The sequence below is a fragment of the Patella vulgata genome, chromosome 8 (assembly GCF_932274485.2).
Source record: "Patella vulgata chromosome 8, xgPatVulg1.2, whole genome shotgun sequence".
Lineage (NCBI taxonomy): Eukaryota > Metazoa > Mollusca > Gastropoda > Patellidae > Patella > Patella vulgata.
Window position 1 is genome coordinate 16,128,272 of NC_065886.2, and position 18,044 is coordinate 16,146,315.

At 37.5% G+C, this 18,044-nt stretch overlaps 1 protein-coding gene across 1 annotated transcript; it reads left to right on the top strand.

Moving 5' to 3' along the window:
- Window positions 1-5,841: 5,841 nt before the first annotated feature.
- Window positions 5,842-12,369, top strand: LOC126830530 (uncharacterized). The gene is made up of 3 exons (XM_056102832.1): window positions 5,842-6,866; window positions 7,249-7,356; window positions 12,350-12,369. Exons 1-3 carry the CDS (start codon window positions 5,939-5,941, stop codon window positions 12,367-12,369), a joined length of 1,056 nt encoding a protein of 351 aa, XP_055958807.1. The 5' UTR covers window positions 5,842-5,938.
- The last annotated feature ends 5,675 nt before the right edge of the window (window positions 12,370-18,044 follow it).

Here is an 18,044-nt window from a genome sequence, read left to right on the forward strand (position 1 = left end):
AAAGAGTAACATGACATTTTCACAAATACTTGCTCAATCGGGAATGCGTAAGTCTACAGGTGCTCAAAATGTTTTTTGTTTACCTCAGCAAATCCAGACAAGTATCAAGGCAACTCCTGACACAACAAATGATTCAACTATGTTTGCAAAACATGGTCCAACAAGTCAGAAAGAAACCAGATCCTCTGACCAGTTAAAGGATATGCATACTCGGTTACACCAATGTAGAGCAGAACTAAGCACTGAAGTAAATAATACAAATAATGTGAACAGTCCATACAGTCAGAGGCCACATAGAGTCATGTCCTCATCTGGTGAACAAATAATTGAACCCAACAAGCACCCTATCCGTATGAATAGATTAAGAAGAGCCATTACTCTGTCTAGTTGTAAAGAAACTCAGACTTTAGATGTTGAGGATGACAGGCTAAATGTTACAAACAGGAGAATGACAAGACTTTCCTATAGAAATGCTCAAATGAAAAATAGACTTTCATGTACTGCCATAAGCAACTCTTCAAATATTCCTAGATTACATCCTAAAACAACTGAGCTTGATAATTTAGTTAAAAGTAGATCTCACATTGAAATGTTTCATTATATCCCTAGAGATGTTCTATTTACTAATGAGAGCCAATCACCATTGAATACTGATGACATATTTGATAAAGCGGGTGATCCTGAAATTATGCCACTAGATAAACCAGTAAATAATGATAGTACACCATACAATGAAGCAATTTGTTCTTCCACACAGCTAAATGATAAACCATATAGTGCCAATAGCAGATCACAAGATGAATCATTAAATACTGATGGTTTACCAGTCACTGCTAACAACCAGTCAAAAGATCACTCAGTCAGTTTCGACAGCCAAACACTAGTGGGACCAATTAGCTCTGACAGGTTAGAAGATAAATCACTTAGTGTTGACAAGTTAGAATATGGACCTATTAGTGTTGAAAAGTTAGAAGATAAGCCTTCTGAAAAGTTACAAGAGGAACCAATTAGTGTTGACAAGCTGGGATGTAAGCCAATTATTACTGCCAAGTTAAAAGATAAACCTATTAGTGCTGACAAGTTAGACAATGAACCAATTAATTCTGACCAGTCAAGTGTGGAAATAATTAGTGCTGACCAATTACAAGAGGGACCAATTAGTGCTGACAAGCTACAAGATGAACCTATTGGTACTGACAAGTTACAACATAAACTGATTAGTTCTGACAAGGTACAAGATAAACTAATTAGTGCTGATAATTTACAAGATGGACTAATTAGTGCTGACAAGTTACAAGAAAGTGGGTCACCTGAAAACTTACAAAAGGAACAAATTAGTGTTGAGAAGCTAGGAGGTGAGCCAATTAGTACTGCCAAGATAGAATATGAGCCAATGAATGTTGATAAGTTAGAAGATGAACCTATTGCTGCTGACAAGTTAGATGATGAACCAATTACTTTTAACCAGTCACACATTGAACCAATTAGTGCTGTTAAACTACAAGATGAACCGAATGCAGATAAGCTACAAGATGAACCAATTAGTATTGACAAGTTAAAAGATGAAATGATTAGTTCTGACAAAGTACACAATGAACCAATTAGTGCCCACATTTTAAAAGAAGAGCTAATTAGTGCTGACAATTTTCAAGATAAACCAGTTAGTGCTGACAAGTTACTAGAAAGTGAGCCACATGAAAATAATACTGGAAAGGTCGAATATAAGTCAATGAGTGTTTACAAGTTAGAAGATAAACCTATTGGTGCTGACAAGTTAGACAGTGAACCAATAAGTTTTAACCAGTCGCATGTTGAACCAATTAGTCCTGACAAGTTACAAGATGAACTGATTAGTTCTGACAAAGTACAAAATGAACCAATTAGTGCTGACAGTTTAAAGGAAGAACTAATTAATGCTGTCTATTTACAAGATAAACCAGTTAATGCTGACAAGTTACAAGAAATTGGGTCTCCTGAAAAGTTACAAGATGGACCAATTAGTGTTGAGAAGCTAGGAGATGAGCCAATTAGTACTGGAAAGTTAGAATATGAACCAATTATTGTTGACAAGTTAGAAGATGAACCTATTAGTGCTGACCAGCCACACATTGAAACAGTTAGTGCTGACAAATTACAAGAGGAATCAATTAGTGCTGACACGCTACAAGGTGAACCAATTAGTACTGACAAGTTACGAGATGAACTGATTAGTTCTGAATTAATTAGTGCTTACGATGTACAAGATGAATTAATTAGAACTGACAATTTACAAGAAAACCCAGTTAGTGCTGACATGTTACAAGAAAAACAAATGACTAGTAACGGCATGCAATGTGATGAACCAGTTAATGCCGATAGCCATTCACAAGATGAGCAAGTTGGTTCTGAAAGCCTATTACAAGGAGAACTGATTAATACACACAATGAACCAGTGTCTACCAGTAAAACCAGTAGTACTAACAGCCAGTCACAAGATCAAACATGCAATGATCGGAAGTCACAAAATAAACCAGATGATACTGACAGTCAGTCTCAAGATGAAGCCATTTGTGCTGACAGGCTATTAAAAGATCAAGCAATTGGTCAATTCCAGGAAGCACAATTTCATACTGATCAAATTTCAAAAGATGTGCCACTTTATACTGACAACCTTTCACAAGATGTTCCACTTAGTACTGACAACCTTACACAAGATGCTCCACATAGTACTGACAGTCTTTCACAAGATGTTCTACTTAGTACTGACAACTTTACACAAGATGCTCCACCTAGTACTGACAATCTTTCACAAGATGCTACACTTAATACTGACAACATTTTACAAGATGCTCCTCTTTGTACTGACAACCATATGCAAGACGTTCCCCATAGTACTAACAACCTTACACAACAAGTTCTACTTAGTACTGATAATCTTACACAAGATGCTCCACTTAGTACTGACAATCTTTCACAAGATGTACCAATGTATACTCCAAAGAAGATTAAGAACCAAATACAAAATCAAACAGTTGATGCTGAGAACAGGTCGCATGTTGAACCAATGAACAATAAGAGCATACAATGTGACAAACCAACCAATGTGGACAGCCAGTCAAATGATGAACCAGTCTGTGCTAACAGCCAATTGTCAATGGTTGAACAAATTAGTGCAGACAAAGTATTTGATGAAGCGATTATTATTGACTGCAAGTCTGTTGACCAACCAATTCAGACTGGAAATGAAGCAACTGATGAGACGGTCATGCCAGAGAATGATCTAGAAACTGATCAAAGAAAATCAAAGGATGAGTTATTAATTTCTGGCAACAAATCACATAATGATCCGATGGATACTGATAGTATACCAATTAATACTTTTAACAAGTCACGCAATGAACAAATTAGTTCTGACAGCCAGTCAAAGGATAACCTAGTTAATGCTGACAACCATGGACATGGTGAACCAATTAGTGCTACAAGCAAATATCCATGTGAATCAATTGTTGCCAACTTTACTCCACAAGACCTACTAATGACTGCTGGTGAACCAGTGAATATGTCCTGTATTAAACCAGTTTGTACTGACATTTCAGATAAAGCGCCAGCCAGTACCATATTGAAATCACAGGATGAAGACAAAGCTTTTCAAGCAACTATCAACACTGGAGAACTATCACATTATGAACTAGTTAATACTGACAGAATAAAAGCACATCATGTGCAGGATGAACCACTTACTATTGATGACTCACTGCATTATCCACCAGTAAATACTGATGACTCACTACAAGGTGCACCAATGAATAATGGTGGCATACCAGAAAATGGACCTGTAAACAGACATGATGCACGACAAGTCGGACCACTCAATACCAATGAATTGATCAATACTAGTCTCTCACCAGATAATGAACAAGTAAGTACTAATGACTTACCATATGATCCACCAGTAAATTCTAGTAACACACCACAAGATTCCTTGGTCAATACTGATAACTCACCAAATGATGGACCAATAGATAATTACCATTCACCACATGTGGAACCATTAAAATCATGGGACAATACTAATGTCTTAAAGCATGATCTAGTCGATACTGACGACTCCCCACATGATCTACTAGTAAGTACTGATGACTTAATACATGATGGACCAATATATACTGATGGCCCACCACAAGATGGAGTAGTGAATACTCATACATCCCCAAGTGATGCAACAGTAAATAGTGACCACACATGGTACGATGGACCTCTTAATACTGTTAATTCATCACATGATGAACCAGTAAATACTAATGTTTTACCACTTGTAAATACAGATTACCCACTAGTCAACTTACCAAATGACCCACTAGTAATTTCTGCCACAACAGAAAAACCTAATGACCAACCACTTAATGTAACAACTGTACATGATTCAGCCATGAGTATTAACAATTCACACCATGATGACACAGTCAATGCTGATGACTCGCAGCAAGTAACTACTGCTAATTCAACTCAAAATGAATCAGTGGATAAGGACAACTTACTACTGAATCAATTAGTCAATGCTGTTGAATTGACACATGATGGACTACAAAATCTTTACAAGTCAAAAAATGAACCAAAGAAGTTTATTGACTCCAAACATAATGTCCCAGTCAATACTGACAGCAGACTACATGATCAACCAGTAACTACTGACAACTTACCACTGGATGCACGTGCAAGTATTGAAACCCCCCTACATGATGGCCCGTTAATTACTGATCAGTCAACAGACAATGAAGTATTGAAGATTGTTGAATCCCAACATGATGTCCCAGTCAATCGTGACAGCAAACCACATGATCACCCACAAGATGCACCTGTAAGTATTGAAAACTCCTCACATGATGATGATGGAAGGTTAGATACTGTCCAGTCAACACAAGATGAATCCCTGATTACTAACAATTTACCATGTGATAGAACAGTAAATTCTGAAGATTCCCTATGTGATGCACCAGCAAACTTTCACAACTCACAACATGATGCAGTAGTCAGTTACAATGATTTTTTACATTGCACACCAATCAATACTGTTGACACTCCACATAATCTACTAATACGCAATGAAGAATCAGCACTTCATCCACTAATAAGTATTGGTGACTCTGGACAAGATTTCTTTGTCAGCACAGATGACTCAAGACCTGATATACCAACCAAAAATATTTATCATTCATTATATAAAAAACCAGTAAATTTTTACAAGTCACACAATGAATCTGTCAATAGCAATCACTTACAACAAATCAGTAATGATAATGCACAAGCCACTGCTGATAAATCCTTGCATGATCCACCAATAAATACTGATGAATCACCACATAGTGGACCAGTAGATACCGACATGGCACCACTTGATGAAACGGTCAATACTAACATATCCCCACATGATCTACCAATACATACTGATGACTCACCACATGGTGGACTAAAAGATATTGACATGGCACCACTTAATGAAACAGTCAATACAGAAAAGTCCCCACATGATCCATCAATAGATACAGATGACTCACCACATGGTGGACCCGTAGATAATTACACGGCACCACTTGATGAAGCAGTCAGTACTGACACGTGTCCACTAGTAAATACTGACGAATTACAAATAAATACTGATTACTCAACACATGATCAAATACTCAATGCAGATAATGTTGATGAAGCTGTCCGTACTGACAACATTCTACAGACTTATCCAATTGACACAGACTATATAAAAATAGGAATCATGTTAACACCTGATGAGCCAGTACTTAAAAACAAGATGTCAGATGAGGATTCTGTCAGAACCAGCAAGGTGTTGTATGATGATCCAGTTAGTAGCCAAGACCCCGTGAACATTGCCAACAGGCAAAATGTTCGAACAACCAGCCACACTGATAATTATCCCTCAGATGATGAACCACTGGATTTATCAATGAAATCTACCAAAATAACCTCCTACAAAGACCCTCCAAATTTACCTCTCATTCCAAAGATCACAACATCTTGTGTTGGAACTATGAATGAAGATATTCCACTAAATGTCAAATTGATGACTCTAAGAAGCAGATCATTTCCAACCATGTCCAACTTTAAACAACCTAAACAAACAGGAAAATATTCTAGACCAACAGCATTTCCAGTAGCACGTGGGATAGAAGACTCGTCAAAATCGGGTTCCACAGAGGTAAATGTGCGGCCCAAGTCAAAAGTTAAAAAAAGGCGAAAGCCTGGCCACGGTATGAATTTCTGGTTTTCAAAACGTGATAAACGTCGGCGAACTAGGTCTGCTGTATCAAATGGATTAGCAACAGATTTATGTCTTACTAATCTCAACATGAAAAATGAACTATCTGATCATACTTTGTCTAAAGTTCCAAGGAAAAGGGACTTAGCTTTAAATCCACCTGTTCATCAAACCCCATCAAATTCAGCAGGTCAGGTCAAAACTAAAAAGACAAGAAAGAAGCGTAATCGAAGCAGAAATAAAGCCAGGGTAGCTACCAATGAAAATTTAATATCGAGACGATGCACCAGATCAATGTCACAGCCACACACATGTACAATAGAAACTTTAGAAAAAGAAACTTTGATGCAATGTGTAAACCGTGAGGACAAGAAGAGACAGAGGCATAACCAGTTAAATGCAAGACGAAACCAAGAAAAAGGAAAAAGAAGACGACGCAATAAACAGCAATATGATATGAACAGTCAGTGTCAAGGAAAAGCTTCCGATATAAATAAAGGCCAACCACTTCAGAATGCTGGAACTATGAAGAATATTGATCAAACTATAGTCGCTGAAGGTGAGACAAAAATGAGAACAAGGAGTGGAACCAAACAATTGCCTGATTCATTAACAGGTAATGATGCATTCAATATAGGTAAATTGAATTGGTCCACTTTTGGTTATGAAATAGGGAGCTACGGTGGCTCATTGACCAGGTGATCTTGGGTTCCATCCTGTTGAAAAAGTTCAAGTCTGTCGTCCCTTTTCAGTGGTGCAGGATGGAGTAAGTGACAAGAAAAAGCCTCTTGTCATTCGGATTGGAGGAAAAAACAGCAGTACATTAAGTAGATCCCCTGACATTTGATGGTCAAAATAAGAGTAGGCTATGTACAAAAATTCCTTTATTCCATGCTTTATGCATCTTCATTAGATTTTAATCCCCATTTCATTTTATCAAAAAATGATATACAATATTTTACTTACTCCCACTTTATTTTATTGTTTGTATTTTTCAGATAAATTTGACCAGCAACTTATAGGTAATCTTATATTTGATTGTCATCTGTGTTCAAGACAGTTCTTTAGAAGAAGCCATTTAGAAAGTCATATGAAGTTTCGTCATGGTTTCCCGCAATCAGAAACGGTTAACAAAAAAATTAACACACCAGATTTATTTGAACCATACAAGTTTCTCAGCTCGCCACAAAATTCTTCAATAGATATAGGAAATGTCAGTCCAGGACAAGGAACTGTTAACCTCGAACAAGAAAGTGTTAATGAGGTAGAAAGTGTTAATCCAGAACAAGAATGTGGTAACAATATAGAAAGTATTAATCCGGGGCAAGAAAGTGTTAATGATAAAGAAAGTGTTAACGATAAAGAAAGTATTAACCCGGGACAAGAAAGCATTAACTGTTCAGGGGTCGTAAAGCCAGGAGAAAAGAAAACAGAAGCAAGTTCCAGTGGTCAATCCTTAAAACAGAAATTCAGGTGGGAAAATGATAGTAGTGTGGAAAGTGGCAATGAATTGGACGTTTCTTCTAAAAATGCAAAAAGAAACAATGAGGGGGAAAAAAATGAAGAATATGGAGTTCAAAGTGCAAAATCCAGAAAGAAAAGTCGAAATAAAACAAAAAGTGCAAGTCGAAATCAAACAAAAAGTGAAAGTCGAAGAAAGAAAAGTCGAAATCAAAGAGCAGACTGTTTAAAAGTTCAAACGTCAAACATAGGTCTTGAAAATTCAGAACAGAACAAAACCGAAAACATTTTAAATCAAAATAGAGGAGTTGATTGTCTAAAGGAAGAAAATGGTGGACAAGTTACAATTTCAAATCAATGTAGTAAAAGTTCTGATCTCCAGTGTGTTGGACCTGTAGATCGTGGAGATGATTGCATAAAAGAAGACATCCAAGGACCATCAAACCTGGACAGGGAAAGTTCAAACAAGACAATGAAAGGCATGGATAATACTCAAACTGAACCGAAGATAAAAGTTCAGCGTGGACAGAAATGGTTGTCCTGTGATTATTGTGAACGGACCTTCAATAGAAAATATCGTTACAATAGACATCTCATGATTTGCCATTCAACCGAAAATTGGGAGAGGAAAACTTGTGAATATTGTAATAGTCAATTTCCTGTCGGTTTTAATCTAACTCTTCACGTCTTTATGCAACATACAGCACACAATCAAAAAGCTGTGTTTTCGTGTCGATTTTGTGCATTAACTACAATTCATCTTGGAGCAATGCACACTCATGTACAAGCCACACATCGGGAAGAGTACAAGAGCATCACCACAACTTCACTCTCTTGTCCTGATAAAAAAGAAATTAAAGTTGTTGTTTGTAAGATCTGTGGAACATTCCATAGAAATAACCGACAATTTGAGAGTCATCTTTTGGAAATGCATGGTGATGTTTTAGAGACTCAAAAATTAGAGAAAAGCGTTGCACATAGATGTTTTCTGAAACAGAATCTGACAAATGAGGTTCTAATTAAGGATGCAAATGATCTTTACAAATGCTTGTACTGTCCAGTTAAATTTCTTTCTGAAGAAAATGTCAGTGTCCACATCAAGGAGAGCCACATCCCTATAAAACTTAAAGAAGAATCTTCTACATTATTGTATAGATGTTCTTTCTGTAAATATAGAAACAAAACAATACACTTGCTTAAAATACATATGGGACTACATCACTGGGAAGCAGAAAACTTCTGCACAGTTTGCCGAGAATGAGATTAATGTTACTACTTGTGTGCCACATATGGTATTTTGTTCCTGTTATTGAGTCATATTTTATTTTTTATTTATTTTTTATAACTGTGCCTGTAGAAATAATACAGATTTAAATTTTATTTTTATTGTTATCCTATCAGAATTTTCCATGAGAGTCATTTGTTAATTAGTTTATCTGTAACAGTTGTTTTCGATGACAGTCATTTGTTAATTAGTTTAGCTGTAATAGTTAGTTTCCATGGAAGTCATTTGTTAATTAGTTTAGCTGTAACAGTTATTTTCCATGTCCAATGGCAGTCATTTGTTAAATAGTCTAGTCATAATAGTTATTTTTTTAGGGCAGTTACTTTTTGGTAATAAGTCTAATCATAACTATGAAATTATGATAATCTTGTCATAAAAGTTATTTTCCATGACAGTCATTTGTTAATTAGTCTAGTCATAAAAGTTATTTTCCATGACAGTCATATGCTAATTAGTCTAGTCATAAAAGTTATTTTCCATGACAGTCAATTGTTAATTAGCCTAGTCATAATAGTTATTTGCCAAGTCGATCATTTGTTAATTTGACTAATTAGTGTCAATTGCTTAAATCATACAATGGGCGTCCTCGCTGAAGAATTCCCACCAAGTGTTGCTAATAAAAACTTGGTTCCATGTGACCTTAACGATGGTAAGAGAAACGTATCGGGATTAAATTTCGGTATTAACGACCAAAACTAACGTTTGTCAACACAACAGTTTGTAATGAATGTACAGGAAAACAATGCTGTAAGGTAAACAATGAGGTCACGTGGGACCGCCTCACCTATAAATTATGTCCCTTTACCTCTAGCGAGGACGGCCATTCGAAATGAATGCCTTTACTTGATTTCATTCCATGGGGAATTATCCACATTGTCTGTGAGTCCTCAGTGAAAATGTTCTGAGAAATGGCTCAATTATAAAACATATAATGTCAGTCTTCAAACCGGTGCCTATTTTATTATTTGCTTTGGAATCTTTTCCAATTCTTTTGGGTAATTTATCGCATGCTTTTCAAGACAAGACTCACCTAGAGAATACTGTATTGTGGTAATTATTCCCTATTTCTTAGAACATTTCACTATTCAACTCTATGAAAGCTGCTCATCATCATTTGCATTTTGTTTTTGAACCATATCATATTTTCACAGCTTAATTGAATATTTAACGTTGAAAAGAAAACCATAATATTGAATAGTTACCGAGATTGGATTTATTTTAATTGAAAAGAGGCCAATCAAAAGGTTTTACCGTGCACTTATAGGTGGCATTGGCTTGTTTATATTATCTGCAGAATGTTTCAAAATTTTAAATTCATAATATCTTTGTAAATTATGAACAGAATTGAACCATTTTTGAATTGTTATTCTTTTTTAGGATTCGCAATCCTTCTAATTACAATCAGTGGCATCAATCTTTAAATCATTCTATCCAAATTTGTCCATGATATTATTGTATACCCTGTGTGCTAGTCTTAGGGGTTTTTTTATTATTATTATTTTATTGTTATTATTGTTAAGACTAGTCAATTTAATTTTACATTATTCCCTCCAGTCTAGCTTTACAGCTGTTGTTCATTTTTGTATTGTTTTTTTTTTTATGTACGATATACATGTTATCTATTTTTTTTTCATCATTTCAAATACTTTCTACTTTAAATGTATAATATTGTTTTTATTTTTTATTTTGTTATGTTTGGTTTTATATTGAAAAGATATTTCAAATTTTATTATTTTGGTTCTCTCAGTCAATGAGAAATTAGGACGCCTATCCTTCAACTATTTTAGTAGTTGACTTTATCTACTGCTCGTCATATTTAAATATCAAGAAAAATACATTTTTAGATAATTATTACTGAATGTCATTTAAAGACCTTATTAGGAATAAACATTACTTATTCTATATTTGTCCCCCGCCTTTCGAAGAAAGCAGGGGACTATTAAAATGGGTTCGTCCGTCTGTCTGTCTGTCTGTCTGTCTGTCTGTCTGTCTGTCTGTCTGTCTGTCTGTCTGTCTGTCCGTCTGTCCGTCCGTCCGTCCGTCTGTCTGTCCGTCACACTTTTTGGGACACAATAACTCTCTTCCTAATTGAGCTAGAATGTTCAAACTTGGTGTATGTGTTTATTAGGTCAATGCCTTGATGGAGTTCGAAGATGAGCATTTTCCGCTTAGGGTAAGCAGAGATAAGCAATTTGATTGGTTGATGCTTTGGGACACGATAACTCTCTTCCTAATTGGGCTAGAATGTTCAAACTTGGTGTATGTGTTGATTAGGTCAATGCCTTGATGGAGTTCGAAGATGAGCATTTTCCGCTTAGGGTAAGCAGAGATAAGCAATTTGATTGGTTGATGCTTTGGGACACGATAACTTTTAATTGAGCTAGAATGTTCAAACTTGGTGTATGTGTTTATTAGGTCAATGCCTTGATGGAGTTCGAAGATGAGCATTTTCCGCTTAGGGTAAGCAGAGATAAGCAATTTGATTGGTTGATACTTTGGGGCACGATAACTCTCTTCCTAATTGAGCTAGAATGTTCAAACTTGGTGTATGTGTTGATTAGGTCAATGCCTTGATGGAGTTCGAAGATGAGCATTTTCCGCTTAGGGTAAGCAGAGATAAGCAATTTGATTGGTTGATGCTTTGGGACACGATAACTTTAGTTCTAATTAAGTGAGATTGATGAAACTTGGTGTATAGTTTCATTACAGTAATACCTTGACTAAGTTTGATAATGAGCATTTTCTGCTCAGGGTAAGCAGAGCGATACGCAATTTGATTGGTCGAGACTTTGGAAAACAATAACTCTCCTACTTTGATTGTCCCCTGCCTTTCGAAGAAAGCAGGGAACTATTAAAATGGGTTCGTCCGTCTGTCTGTTTGTCTGTCTGTCCGTTCCGCTTATTTGTGATAAATTTATATGTGTCCTCTAATTATTTTCCTATTTCGGCGGGGGACATCAGCCTCACTGTTGGCTTGTTGTGAATTACGATTAACTTTTAAATACTTTTAAAGAATTAATGACCTACCTGAGCTCATTGAGACTACCAAGCAGTAGTTAAAACTACCAAGTTGCCCTATTTTATACATTGATATATCAATACACACCGATGGAACATTAGACTTGAAAATCACATGCTTACTGCATGAGCTTTTTGAAATGTGAGGCACATTTATTCAGATGTATGCACTTTATTGATGAATATGTATGCTTGTAATTAAAATATGTTTTTCAATTGAGTTTACATGAATTTTCTCCGGTGTTGAAATAATTACATAAACATTTTTTTTTATTTTGCAAAGTTTCGTATTCCAATTTCCATAAAACTTATTTTATATTATTGTAATACTGTAGGACAAGAATATCCTGCTTGATAAAGAAATGTTTTTATACTTTTATATTGAAATTAATAAAAGAAGAATAATGTGTGTATTTATTCCATTTTTTGTTAAAATGTTCCGGTCAACTCCTACAGCATTTGGATTCCTGATTGGTCTCATATACCTGTGTATAGTTTGGAAATCATAAGGCATTTTGATTAGATAAGAAATTGCAAAGTGTTTTTATACGCCCCCATTTTCATGTGGACGTATATTGTCGTCGACCCTGTCCGTCCGTCCGTCCACAATTGTTTGTGAACAGTCTACAGGTCACAATTTTTATCCGATTTCAATGAAACTTGAAATATAGGTTTATCACCCCAAGATCTCGGTTCCTTTCGATATTGGCATGTATCGGACCGTAACTTCCTGGATTATGGCCCCTGATTGTACGAAAAATCACGTTTTTAGCTTGTGAACACTGTAGAGGTCACAATTGTTAGCTTGTTCTCTATCCATCTCTCGAAAATGTGGGCGTATCCTGCCTGGCAGCCGCTGGTTATCCGATTTGGTTTAAACTTGAAATGTATGCTTATAACCCAAAGATCTCAGTTCCTTTCGATATTCGTGCATATCGGAACGTAACTTCCTGAATTATGGCCCCTGATTGTACGAAAAATCGCGTTTTTAGCTTGTGGACCCAATAGAGGTCATAATTTTTATCCGATTTAAAAAAAAACGTATTATTGTATCACCGTTACACCCTAAGGATGGCTGAGTTCGAATTTCGTGAAAATCGGTCAAAACTGACTGACAAAATGGCCGCCGTTCGTTCTCAAATAGCCATATTTTTACGCTATTTGAGAACGAAGAGCGGCCATTTTGTCTGTCAATTTTCGGCATTTTTAGCTTGTGGACCCAATAGCGGTCATAATTTTTATCCGATTTAAAAAAACGTATTATTATATCACCGTTACACCCTAAGGCCGACTGAGTTCGAATTTCGTGAATATCGGCCCAAAACTGACAGACAAAATGGCCGCCCTTCGTTCTCAAATAGCGTAAAAATATGGCCTATCAAGGTTGTGGACCCTATAGAGGTCACAATTTCTATCCGATTTTGTTGAAACTTAAAATGTAAGTTTATAACCCAAAGATCTCGGTTCCTTTCGATATTCGCGCATATCGGACCGTAACTTCCTGAATTATGGCCCCTGATTGTACGAAAAATCGCATTTTTAGCTTGTGGACCCTATAGAGGTCATAATTTTTATCCGATTTAAAAAACGTATTATTATATCACCGTTACACCCTAAGGACGACTGAGTTCGAATTTCGTGAAAATCGGCCCAAAACTGACAGACAAAATGGCCGCCCCTCGTTCTCAAATTGCCTAAAAATATGGTATATCAAGGTTGTGGACCCTATAGAGGTCACAATTTTTATCCGATTTTGTTGAAACTTGAACTGTAAGTTTATAACCCAAAGATCTCGGTTCCTTTCGATATTTGCGCATATCGAATTGTAATTTCCTGAATTATGGCCCTTGATTGAAGGAAAAATCACTTTCGTTTTAGCTTGTTTTCTATCCATCTCTCGAAAATGTGGGCGTATCCTGCCTGGCAGCCGCTGGTTCAAATGGAAATGAAGTTTCAAGTCCTACTGTTCGGCTTCAACTAGACTAATACAGACGGGCATACCTCATACAATGTGCTATGATGGAAATGTCTGTACAACAGGCTTTCTGTCTACTCATCATGAATTTCTACCTTATAAGGGTTCTTTTGAGTGTACAAAGGTAGACCTCAGGTTTTGTCCCATACAAACCACTAGACATGGTTTTCCTTGATTAAATCCAGGACTTCCTGGTAAAAATCACCAAGCCACCGTAGTTCCCTCATTTAAAAAAACATTCATCTCCATAATTAGTAATTAAAACTATTAATATGGCTTAAAATACAGATGTGACGTCATCCTTTGATGTTGGAGTACCATTATTTCAAATAATCGTACGGGCAATGTGTCAAGCGTAACTTGGTAAAATATTGAACTCGAGTGACGTATTTCATCGCAAAGCACGTGCAAGTGTCTGTATTTTAAGTTGTTTAATGGTCTCGAGCTTAAGACATTGCGTAATATACTATTCAAAAAAAGTAGGGGATATTTGATTTTGGGGGCATAATACTAAAATATGCAAATGACTACGAAAAAAGTCACTATAGAACCTAACAGAAGAAACATTTCCAGTTACATGTGACGCCCAAACGCACCAATAGCTACCGCATGGAATGCAGGCGATGCTTGGGATCATCATGGGGGTCCAACCCAAGATTTGCACGACTCTGACTTTGAATGTTACAGTCATTGTGGCATTGAATTCCAGGGTGGAAACATCAGTTTAATTGTTTTAGTGACCAGAAAACAAATTTTGATATGCATCGGCTTACCCAAAATGAAAGGTTACGTGCCCTTGGCATGCTACAGATCGGCACAACACAGGCGGTTGTGGCGCGGACGATGAATGTTTCTCAGTCTGTCATAAGCAGGCTATGGTCCAGATACCGTGATACACAATCTGTACAGGACAGACCACGCTCAGGTCGACCAAGGGCGACAACTCAAGCCCAGGATCGATTTATCCGTACCTTGGCCTTGAGAAATCGTGTCATCACAGCAAATCAGATCAGCGCTCGTCTTCAAACAGACACTGGTGTGAGAGTGAGTGGCCAGACGATTCGGAATCGACTTGCATAGGGGTCACCTTCGCGCCCGACGTCCTCGCGTGATCCCTTGTTTGAGAGATCATCACATTCAGGCAAGACGTCGTTGGTGTAGGGATCGTCAACACTGGGATAATCGACGCTGGAGCAATGTGATGTTTTCAGATGAGTCAAGGTTCACTGTTGATTTTTTGGACAGACGTAGGAGGGTGTGGCGTCGTCGAAACGAGCGCTTCCAAGACGTTAACGTCATCAGACATGATCGATTTGGGGGTGGTTCTGTTATGGTGTGGGGAGGCATCACTGTTGCTGGAAGAACGGCTTTACATGTTGTTGCAGGGCGTGTTACAGGCCAGTACTACCGGGACAACATCTTGGCAGTCCATGTTGTGCCGTTCGCACGACGTCATGGCCGCCGTTTCATCTTCCAGGATGACAACGCAAGATGTCACAGGGCCAGGATCGTTACAGGTTACCTCCAACAACAGAACATCACCACATTACCTTGGCCAGCACTGAGTCCCGACCTCTCCCCCATCGAGCATGTCTGGGACATGCTTGGACAGAGGTTACGTCAACGTCAACAACGTCCTGCCAATGTCCAAGAACTTACTGCTGCGTTGCAACCGGAATGGGACAATCTGGACCAAAATGACCTTAGACGTCTCATTAGGAGTATGCCACGTCGGATCAATGCTTGTTTGGCAAACAGAGGAGGATTTACCCGTTACTGACTTGGTTGTGATGCTGTGGTAAATTTGCTGTTTGACCCCGGGTATCATTTTACCCTTATAATGGTCAGTCTGGGCCTTACTTAGTCTAACGATCATTTGGAATAAATCGATGAATGTGAACTTCATTTCATTTTGTCTTTTGTTTCTTCGTCAGTTTCATTAGGTGACTTTAATAACACTTAAAAATCAAATATCCCCTACTTTTTTTGAATAGTATATATTGTAAAAACATTCGGCCCTCATGTTGTTACAATATATTACTTAATGTCTCGCTCTCGACCATTAAACCACACATAATCATTGGCAGACAAACTCTCATGGTGTTTAAAATCCTACTTCTCTCCACCGACAATTTAATTCCTACTTTCCAGGGTTCTTTTATGTACATGCCAGAGGTTCTTGCCATGCCCTCCATCACTGACAAACAGGAACCACACTGGAAAACTCTTGACAACACTGTGATCGAAACCAGGACCAGGTGGTTACTGAGCTAGTGCCTTACTGAGCCACAAACTCGCTTAGAAATAAAAACTGTTTGTCCAAAAATATTGGGAAGATGTGATGTATGTTTTTTTCCGGATTTAATATACCGAACTGTGAATCACCACATGGCAATCTTGTTCAAACCATTCTGGTTTCGCCAAGATGAAGTTAAATAAACAAATGATATCACTGAAGACAATCTTCCGGTCAGATTTAAATGAAGAGAGGCCTTAGTCTATTCCACTTCTGAGGTCACTCCCAATCCCCTGCACTCACAATTAGAGAAAAATAAAGTGTGCCGAGGATGGCAACTACAGTGTGTACTTTTTGAGCTGAGCCAAACCTATAGATAAATCCTAAACTGACCATCTTGCTGGTTTGTCTTATTCAAATCGACCTATTGCAACTCGAATCATAAAGTTTATTGGTTTCTGTTAATTACAGTAGGATCTTAATTGCTCGGGACTATCACAAAGCTGGGATATACTGCTCACAGGTGACAAAAGTGGGGGTATGTTCTCATCAGGCTATAAGGGTGTGTTTGTACGCGTACAATGGCCATGATTGTTCTACAACTTGAAAACAAGTATGGCGATTATTTAGGGTGTTAAATTTTTTTTTTATTTGATTATTTCTGATGTTTTGTAATCAGAGTTCAGCTTTAAAGATACACTGTCAGATAAAGAACTGGCTCTTGCTATAATAGTTAAAGTTCAAAAATAGATACTAAAAAATGAATATACATAATGTATTGAAAATTTCATTCACATTTTTATATTCTGAGCAATGTAACCGATGTATTATTATCGAAGCAACGGTACTTGACAATAGAGACTAAGGATCTTGTCCATTTTATCATTAAATTCTTAAATCTTGGTGGTGTTCTAATCCATTTACATCTAGGACATCTTATTGCCAGCAAGTTGATTATAGGCTTGTCGGGTGAATAAATGTCTAAATAACAGTTATGCAACATTTGAAGCCAAAAGACAAGCAATGGACATATTTGGTTCTTATAAACTCCATCTTTAACTTCTGGGGCAACTGAAGAGAATTCTTAAAAGGACAAATTGATGGGGTTTTCGTACACTAAAGTTCATCCACAAACATTTATAGTATGAACTTGTATTGATACTGCTGCATGCCATGAATTGAATTGGCTCAAAGGGGGGAGGGGGTGTGAAATGAAATGAAATGAAATGGAGTTTAACGTCCTACTGTTCTGCTCCTAACCTGGGCTAATGAAGACGGGCATACGCCATACAGTGTGCAATGAGGGAAATTTTGCCCGGACAGCGGCACTACGGCCTACTCTTATATCGAATTCCAACTGCCAAGGGATCTTTTACGTGCACGCCAATGTGTACACGGGACCTCGGTTTTTCGTCCCATCCGAACGACTAGACAGCTTTCCTTGTCAGCCCCTCCGTCCTGCATCACTGACAAGGGAGAACCACGCCGGAAAATCTGGATGAACTTTCTCGGCCAATGCAGGGATCGAACACCCGACCTCCAGGCTAGCGAGCTAGCGTCTTACCCACCTAGCCACGTGATCCCCCGGGAGGGGGTGTAACATCCTACTATTCTTGTTGTTCTTAGCGTTTAACGTCCGCTTCCACCGAAGGTGATATCGCAGACTACTATTCTGCATCAACCATGCTAATGAAGCCCAGTATACACTATTTTCAGTGCTGTCTGGTATCTACCAATGGTCTACACAGGACATAGGTTTCCTATGCCATCCAACATTTCTTATGCCACTATAACTCATTGCGCCACTCAGGTCTTTTTT